Source organism: Numida meleagris, chromosome 5 (assembly GCF_002078875.1).
Source record: "Numida meleagris isolate 19003 breed g44 Domestic line chromosome 5, NumMel1.0, whole genome shotgun sequence".
Taxonomy (NCBI): domain Eukaryota; kingdom Metazoa; phylum Chordata; class Aves; order Galliformes; family Numididae; genus Numida; species Numida meleagris.
Window position 1 is genome coordinate 24,866,032 of NC_034413.1, and position 9,953 is coordinate 24,875,984.

At 38.2% G+C, this 9,953-nt stretch overlaps 1 protein-coding gene across 2 annotated transcripts in view; it reads left to right on the plus strand.

Annotated features, from left to right (window-relative positions):
• Positions 1 to 2,545, plus strand: part of SH2D4B (SH2 domain containing 4B) — a 127,853-nt gene extending 125,308 nt beyond the window's left edge. For both annotated transcript variants that reach the window (XM_021397968.1, XM_021397967.1), the window contains exon 8: positions 567 to 2,545. In XM_021397968.1, the coding sequence (XP_021253643.1) occupies positions 567 to 659 (93 nt within the window). In that variant the 3' untranslated portion in view covers positions 660 to 2,545. The remainder of the gene's footprint in view (positions 1 to 566) is intronic.

Sequence of the window (9,953 nt, forward strand, 5' to 3'; positions counted from 1 at the left end):
TCAAGGTAGGCCTTACTCTACTACCGACGATAAGACGGCTGGAGAGCGAGGTGCTGCCAAGACGAGAGACGGCGGAAAAAAAAGGGACGAGGTCTCGTGATCTGCAAGTTTTTATACTGCGAGCTTCTATCTTTTCCCTCCGACTGGAAAATGGTAACAAAGGAGCAAAGTACCGTGGGGACTGTAGTAGTCCTTCTCTTCTGAGAACTAGGTATGTCCACTACATGATGTTATGATGTGGAATACCAATAACTGAAAATCACAAAACCATGACACATAGCAACTTAGAGGTGAGTCAAATTACGGTATTTTTTGTATATCGACTATTTGATACCACTATTTGATATTAGCACAAGTTACCACTGACATAAATAGAAAAGAAAGCAAGAAGAAAATACATGGTTGATAGGATCCCTTTGGTAATCTTTACTTATTTTTATCAAGTATGCTTTGTAGCTGATTACCAATCCAGTGATTTTTTTTAATGCTGTCAACTTCTTTTCTTAGAAGAGAGGGAAAGACTAAGATGTCTATGAATGATACTCTAATTGGTTTTATCTTTCTAGGAGGAAATCATCACATCCTCAGGTGGGGAGCTGCTACTGGAGCCATGTGGACAGCAGAAGAATCCACCAGACTACAGCCCTTTATTTGAGTAACCAGGACTCATAGGAATGTGTTCTTGATAGCTGCAGTAATAACAGCCACAAAAGTAAATGCTGAAAAGTAATTAACAGACTTTCTAAGCCACTGGTCTTATGGCCAAAGAGTATCCTCATTAGAAGACCCCAAATATTTCTGTTTCACTTGTGATTTACCAGCATTATTTGTTGGGGAACGCCCCAAGTTTCCCCAAAAGGGTTGCCCTCCGGTTCACGCGTGGGGAAAGCAGTACCAACTCAATATGAGTAGCTTCCAACTTTATTGTAGCAACATACCATCTTATATAGCATACTTGCTTCCAGGGATACAAGGTCCAGGGATACAAGCTCTATGCAACGCGCACGCTAACAATTATTCATATTGCTAGCATTTTAAAGGTGAAAAATTACTGACAGATTGCAAATGAGGACTATTTCCAGAAATTTTTAAAAGGTTGTGGCCAATTGTACTGAAAGCTAAGTTGCTGTCTTAATTTTCTTGATGTTTAAGATTGAAAATGCAAAATCACATACTTTTAACAGATTGAAGTATGGATGGAAACTATTCATTGACCATTGTATGAAGTACCAATATTGCTGAACAAGCTCTTTTTTCCGAAGCAAAATTTGTCAGTTTCTATTGACAATCTCTTCACTCAGTTGTGCACTTCTGAAAACAAGAGATGCAGTCTTAAAATGTGCTTTTTCAGTTTGTGATTGCTCAAATGTTCAGATATAGCTGGAGTCTTGCTATCATGCTTTCCAATACAGACTGACAAAGTTCACTGCAGCAGAGACAGAAAGTCATTCTCATTCTATTTACAATTTCATGCAGTTGAGCTGCCTTGGAAGGAATTCTCCTCATATACAGAAAATGGTCAATTTAGAATAAACTTGTTATTCTAGTAACCACTGTTTGATTTGTAGCAACAACCACAACTTATACTGACCTTGTCATGTTTAGTTTATTTTTCTGATGCACAAGATACATGCTGGAGATTCCTACTTCTACTTTGCCACAGAAGTAGATATATTCCTTTGCTGAGCTATAAGTGATTACTGTAACACCTCATAACAAAACAATTCAGGAAATGCAGTAAATAAGCAATGCTTATTCGCTGGAGCTGTTCTTGGTGTACAGTTCTCAGATAAGAAAACTGGGCTTTTTGTAGTAACTGGATTTTCAGAGATAGGACATTTTTTAGCTGTGGCTGATATCTTGAGGTACAAAGTGACTTGGAAGCTAGATAAAGGGCCAAGATACCTGAAGTGTCTTGGAATTTTTTTAAAGCGTGCTCCTCTGCAGATCACCAGGGTCTGGATCCTCAAAATGGAATATAGCTCTGCAATTCTGAATGTAGACTAAATTAACTCCTCTAGTACGATCTATGATCTGTTAAATGAGAAGCCTGGTATGTCTGATCTTGGACCACAGTGCACCTGTGGCCATTAACCCAGCTACCAGAGCATGGAGCTCAGCACAGTGGTGATTCACTGTGCATTTCAGTAAGTTGCCTTCCCGTCTGCCATCAGTAGAACACTCAGCAAGAGCCTTCTACCCCCTCCAAAAGTCTCCGCTATCTACTAGCTGCTTTCTCAGAGAAACTAGATCTCCTCTTGCTCCCTATATACAGGCATCTCAAGAACCACTTCAGTCTCAGGTTATTCACATCTGCATGTTTCGTCACAGAGGAACTGGACTCCTATTTTACAGGATGAGGGAAAGAGACCTTTTAAAGTTAAGAAGTGTAAGTATCCATACTTACCTCTGAGGCCAGACAGCAAGTGACTGTAGGACTGATGGTCCAAAGACAGTGCTGAGTAACTGAGGTGGTATTCAGCAGCCAGACATCTTTGCAGACTGGTATTTTGCCTTCATGAACTATTGGAAAAAAAAAAAAAAAGCATAGCATGACTTGTTTTAGGACAGATTGCCAAGCATGCTGGAAAATAATACATGCAATTTCTAGAAATTTTTGAAGATTTGACTCATTGTACATGAGTTTGGAAATGTGTAAACACAGAATATTGAAGAAAGGAATTCACATTCATAGACACTGTTGAGAATAGTTCAATTTATTTCTAATTACAGAGTTGTGCACAAGTTCCCTTTATTTATTTATTTATTTTAGGGATAAGAAGGCTTGGAAATATAGCTTTCTATCTTACATGTCCTATTCTGACATACTTAACATCATAACAGCATCATCATTTTCACTTTGGACTGTTTCCTCATTTTAGTTTCGTTAATTTTTCTGCCTATTCCATCCATTTCTCATTCTAGGTTTTACCTGGCTTTAAAATAAATTTCTTGCTGTCTGGAAAACTGCAATTTCATCTGAGAAGTTTATTATGCTAATAAATGTCAGAATTCTCAAATAAAGGAATTGCTTTTTTTTGCCATAGCTTCTCAGAAATAGTGAAAAATAACCAGCCAGTTTATAGAGTATCAGCAAAGAAAAACTCAACAATATATAACCAGAAGCAGCAGCAGAAATGAAATAGTGTGCAACTTGGCTGAAGATAAATTTCAAAGGAAACAAAGGGAGATCATACCAAGGAGAAATTAAGAACAGAAGCTTTCCTTGGTAGAGATGTGCAGTTGCTGTCAATGCACTGAGGTGCTGTGGGGTAAGTACAAGCATGGGGATGATTGTTAAGCTAAAAAATGCTTCTTTTTGCCTCCAGAAATTAAATCAGCTGTGAAAAGGTAAGAATTTAGTAGGGAGAAAGGAAAGCAGTGAAGGAGTAAACACGGAAAATGAAGAAAAAAAAAAGAGAGAAAAACGTGCTTTTCCTATTGTTTTGGAAGCATTTTGGATTTTTGCTGCCCTTGGAGGAAGACTAGGCACTGCTTCCTCCCCTTTAAAGGTTGCCCTTTTTCTCTGCAGGCCTGAGTGCTTTCAGCAACAATGTGAGTTTGAGCTTAGTCTACCTTTCACAAGACTTGGCCTGCTCCATTTCACAGCCTTGAACACTGTATCTGCTCCACCCTGTCTACCTCTGCATTTAGTGTTTTCTGAAGCCGTTTGTATACAAAATTCTTTTCAATGCTGCAGTTTCATTGTCTAGAATGGGCAGTTTTATTCTATTATGCAGTGACCTTCAAGCCTTGCTTTCTGATCTGTTTATGTAGCAGTAACTATTACTGGGTCATAAGAGGTAGGTGTTATGGAGTTTCATTATAAAATTTCAAGGCAGTTTTTTTTGTCAGTGAGACTACTCGGAATATGATGAGAGACCTATTACAGTAATTCTGTTTCACAGGGAAAAATGCTACAGCAATAAGGAAAACTTTTAAACACTTATCTTTATATCAGTTTCATGGCAATAAAAAAATGCCATGCAAGTTCCCAAGCTTATCTTTGAAAAAGCAGCTCCTGAGGATTTATTCTTGCTTCTTCTTGGATCCACAGACGTATTTGTTCTTTCTAATTTTGTTTTAATCTGTTGTTTGTACATACATAGACATTTCTAATTTACTACTGATGTCTGCACTAAAGAAGAGCATAAAAAGCAAAGGAATTGACAGTAGTCATGGATGAGATTTTCAAGGCTCCTCAAAGAATGTAGATGGCAGTCTATTATCTCTTATAATTACTGTAATGAAATAACTATCTAGTATGAGTATTTACATATTATTACTTGTATAAAAGCATAATCCAAGCCAGCTATTAATTTCTGAATCCTTCTTGTGCTGAGTAAGTTGAACAAAAGATAGCTCCTGCCTCAACAGATATCTACTTAAAAATGTTAGCTAGAGTGGAAATTAGTTTCAGACTTACTGAGTAGAAACTATTTCTAAACACCATGAATTCAGAGTGAGAATTTCCACTAGATTTCAATGGCTTTGAGTCAAATAAAAATAAAAATCAAATAAAACACGTTTCTCTGCTAAAGTGAACCGAGGTTAACACACTGACTAGAGGAAAACAATTCAGTTTTCAGAACTAGGGATCTGCTTCTGTTCATTCTTCTAAGTCCCCACAAGCATGACTGCAGAGCATTAATGGAGTTACACCACATTTCACTGCAGTCTAAATTCTTCTCTTTACTTAATGCAACAAAACAAACTTGATCTCAAGTGAGAAAGGATAGTTTACAATGAGATAAATTTTTCTCTTCCTTTCTGTCAGTGAATTTATTTGCATCATTTACAAGTTTGAGTCTGTTTTTCAATGATTTTCAAGGACTGACTTTCTTTTCTGACTTATTATGCCTTTGCTTTAAGATTTCTTTTTCCATTCTCAAGAGAATGGGGTTAGTGACCTCTGTGAAGTAATAATGTGCCCCTGGCTGGGCTATCAGTTGCAGAATGATGTGTTTGCACTTGACCAGATGTTTGATTTGTGTTTCCTGAGATGAATCTTCTGACATAGTGTCTGATGATAATGATACTTAATAGATTTTTATAGCTAATTTCTTGCCATGCAAGTGCTGCATGAAACCTCTTCAAATATTTGTTTACTGCTAGCAGTTAGTCCTGTTGCTTGTACATTTACATTGTGACCCATAGCTAATACAAATTTTCTACTAGGCTGGAGCCTTCAGTGAATTTTGTCTCTACTCTCTTGGAATTTCTTCCAGTAGTTTTAAATTAAGGCAACATAATTTTATAGTATCTTTATTAAATATTGATACTTGATTTTTCTTATGGAGAATAAAGCAGTTTAAAAGAGACTGCACATTTAGTTTGGTCTTAATTGTGTCCTTTTGGTCTGCGTGCAAAGAAAACATTTAGCATATTAACATCTCCTTTAAAGTTCTGCTGCTGTTTCTGCCCTGTTCTCAGTGTTAATGAGAGTTCTGTGTGGAAGAATGTCATGCACTCCTGAACAACTGAGAGAACAGGAAAGAAAAGAAGCTAGGATTCTCTGTATTTCACAGAGTGTTACATATAACAGTTGGCAAAGTCTTGCATTTATTATTTCCTAAGACACAGTGTTTTATCTGCTTAGCATTCAGAGTATCTAGGGTGAGACTTACTGACATTACTTTTCTACAACAGCAACAGGAAGATACTAATACAGCATGTGAGTAACTCCCAAATGGAGTTGAATGAGTAACATTAGGTACCCCGAGAGTGGTACAGAAGTAGTATATGGAAAGAGTAAGTGAAGACCTAGATCAAGATTATGGTAAAGACAATTTGTATATAGGTGTGTAGAGCTAGGAGTGTTTACGTATTCTTGTTTGGTAGAAGTTGTTTTTATTGTCATTGATACTCAATCCATGTGAACACATGAGCAATATTAATGCTCTTCCTATTATTCCAAAAATTGCTAGAATATAGATTGCCTGAAAGGGAAATCAGAAATACTTCTCTCAGACAAGTTATTATGCATTACTATATGGTATTTGGGGCAGAGAATTTTTAGATTTATTGCACATAACTGCTGGGATATGAGAATGTAGGAGATAAACACTACTCACCACATAAAGCATAATGAAATTTTGTCATTTTTATAGCACTTGAAATTCAACAAGGAATAAAGCTGTCTCAGGTCATACCCCTCTCTTGTAGGAAATGCTGTCCGTTCATAAAAAACAGAAACTCATCTAGGAGATTAAACTTAATAATAGACTTAAATAAAACAGCAAATCATTTCAGAGGCCTATGCTAAACATTGCACTGCTCTTAGTAAGATAACCTATTGTGTTTTCGTCTTAGTTCTCAAACCCCTCTTGTTTGTGATAGCAATCCAACTTCATGGAAAATGTATTAAAGTATATGTTAATGTTATCATTTTTACCATTAACATTTTATCTCAGAGTATCCGAGGAAAAAAAAAAATCTAAAAGCAGTGCCTAAATGCTTACAGTTCTGGTCTGACTGTTAGAGAGTATTTTATTACCTCTTCAGTGCTATATACACAGCATGCTGGCTGATCTCTTTTGAATTTCAGTGTGCTATGTGCTGCATGGGACCCCACCAACATTAAAAAAACAAACAAACAAAAAAACCCACAACAAAACAACAAGCCATTAAATGCTGTGCACTTAAGTGAGTGCACAGTGACCAGAGTAAACTGTTCTGTGGATCAAAAAACTTCACCCAGTTCCCATGCAGAGCAACTGCAACATCCCCTGGAATTCATGTGGCAATTCTTAGAATCACCCTTCATTTTTCCCAGAAAGAAATGGAATTTTAAAACCTTTCACTGACATTTTTAAATGTAGAACTGTCCTATTTTCAAAATGCAAAGCTTATTTAAAATGTAGCAGTGTTTTAGAATTTAACAGCTCTAAAGTATCTACAGGAGAAAATATGAAAAGTGTGCAAAAATTTCTCTCAAACTTTTTATTTTTTAATAAGTTCTAAAAGAAAATGTGCTGCGTTAGGCACCAAAGTCAGTGCAGATACTCAGTGTTTTTGACATTTGATTAGGTATCCATTTTCTCCCTATTTTCCTTCTAAGGGGGAATGGAAATACCCAGTGAATAGCTATTCAAAACTTCAAGCCCATTAACTAATCTGAGTTGACAACTGAAGTATATATCTGAAGGCTTAAATAAGACCCCAGATAATGTTTTCTTCAGAAAAATCAAGCAAGCAAGTTAGATGATTCAGAAAAGAAAGAATGAATATTGATCACAGTTTTGAATATTTTGTATTATATACTTGGATCTTTTCAGTATGATTTCAATTAATGCTCTGCTATAAATTTTGAGTGCTGAAAAACAATTAATTTAAGAGAAATAATAAATAATACACTGGAAATGAAACATACTATTCCAATTTGTTTGAAAATGGACAATTCTATCTACGCTGTGGTTATGTAAAAGGCTAAGCCAATTAATGAACTTTCTGCAGGAAAAAGATCTGATTTTCTAAGTTGTCATTGTGACTGATCACAACAGCACTCTCCTCCTGGATGAAGGATTCTGATTAAAAAATATAAAGTTCTGACTACATGTTCGAATGTTAAAACATTTGCAATGAACAGAAAATAAACAAAATCCACCTAAATCAGGTAATTTTTTAACATACAGGGTACACTGGAAATTCTTGACTGAGATTTTGTGTGTAATTTTAATATATACACGTGCTAAATGTAGATGTGTGTCCTCCAGAATAGCTGTCGTCATGTAGGAAAAATGAATAGCTTGACCTTCAGTGTTTCATTTTAAACTGAGCTAGGAACTTTGATTTCAGAGTTCCAGGTCAGGCTGGTATCAGATTCTCTGTCAAAGATCTTTGGTTACATGAGGATATGTGGGGTTATCAGAAAAAGAAAAAATGGTTGAAACCTTGAAACATTTTCATGATAGGAAAAAAGAATACTTCCCCCTCCCTGCCTTACATAACAGCCAGTTTGCAAAGGACTAAAAGGAGGCTTTATGAAACTGCTGCAGCCATCTTTTTCCTATTAGTGAGCAGAAATTTGCACAATTTGTTGAAGTCAATGAGAAACAAATGGGTAATAAGGATTTTACAGCTGGGTCATTTTTTATTTATTCTGTTCTACAGCACCGCACACAGAGTCGTGAAGTGCTAACCTAGCTGTTCTTAGAAGTGGTTCAAAATCCAATGGACTAAAAATATTCTGTCTGCCAAGCAAACAGTCAAGGTGATTTGAAAAGGCTTGGATGCTTTTACTTTGGGCCACAGGGTGGAGATAAATTAAGAGGCATCAGGGCTTTTTTAATTTAAATCTCTTTCTTCTTTTCCTCCAGCCCTATTAATAATGAACCAAATTCACAACAATCAAGGAGAAGCCTGCTTGCTGGCTAATGCTCTGTGTGTGATATGGTGTTTGCATGTCCCCGCGGTGCTAAAATTCATTTCAAGTTACACTTTAGTAATTGATGATCACTTGCCATATCCCTTTATAAAGCTTTTTTATCAATGTCTTTGGCGGTTCATTTTATATCAGCAGCAAATCAATGAAATTTTAATGGAACAGAGCTCCCTACTTGAGGCTGAATTAATGTTGCTTTACCTATTTCAATATCAAGTGAAGTTTTCAGAGTCTGGAAGGATAACTGTTTCTCAGATTTTTTTCTTTGATAACATTGTTTCTGCACAATGCACGTCCTTGTGATCAGCTCTATAACAAAGCTTACATGCACGAGTGAGCTTGGTTTAATGGTAGTGATGTGCTGTGAGAGGCAAGGGCAAGAGGTGCGGTTTGAAGCTGATAGCTGTATCCACGATCACAAGTGTAATGGCACTGAGATGAGCATAGAGTACGTTGTAGTGTTAGGGGGAGCTGAGGAAGGAGGCCTTAACTAGATTTAAAATTTCCACGTGGAGCAGTAATTAACCACACACAGGGAAGCAGGTGATGGACGGAGTCCCTGCTTCAAAGGAGCAAAAGGAAGGTGACTTGTAGTCAGAACAGTCCCCCAGGGACCTCATCGGCCCCCGGCTCAGCAGCAGCAGCCACCTGTTGGCTGAGGGGCTCTTCCCGCCACTGCCGCGCGCTGCAGCCGCCCGCCTCAGCCCACAGCGCGCGCGGCGCGGCCCCTGCAGCCCTCAGGGCGGCGCAGCTGTGCTCCCAGAACGGCTGTTGCGCTGCCTCCACAGCGCTGCTGGACCGCTGGGCTTCGCCCGTTTTCTATTCGGCCCTGGAAAAAAAAAAAAGGAGGTCTCAAAAAAAGAAGGAGCTAAGTATCGCACCCCAGCACCTGCAGAGGGTGCGGGATGGAGCTGGCGTGGCGTTCCCTTGCTCTTCTCTGCTCTAAAAGTGTGAGCTCAGGGGTTGGGGGCACAGCTTTGCTGGAAGAAACTTTCAATAGCGATTTTCATCAGCCCAAAGCCTCATGTTTGCTGCATCAAAGCAGAGCCCAAATGCAGGCCTAATAAGAACGTTTTGCCTGGGCTGAGCTCGCTCAGGAGGAACATACTAGATAACTGCAGACCGACGGAATAAAACTGGTGAAGTAGGAAATAGAAGTAGGAAGTGCATGAGGGCACACTGAATTGTCTTGATTTGAGGGTCTCCATCCACTTGAAGAGAACTTGCCCAGTTGTGGATGTAGAAATGAGGAGGACCGTAAGGAAGTGCGCTGTCGTGCTGCCACCGAAGCTGAAGGAAGGAGCCTGTTCTCCAGCAACATTCAGACTGTTAGGTGAGGTGCATTCTTTGTTTTTACTCTTGACTTAGCTTCCCACCATTACCAAGGTAACTGTGCTGGTGTTTAGGAAAGCTGTTGCCTGGTGTTTGAAACAAGAAAACCCACATGCTGCGTATTTGTTTGTTTTAACTTCTTGATGGGGATTTGTTGAAGTCTGAACTTTAGCTTATTAAACTGGAGTTTCTTCTTTAAGCTTACTGTTTTGTAGTGACTGCTGGTGTTGCATGTCTG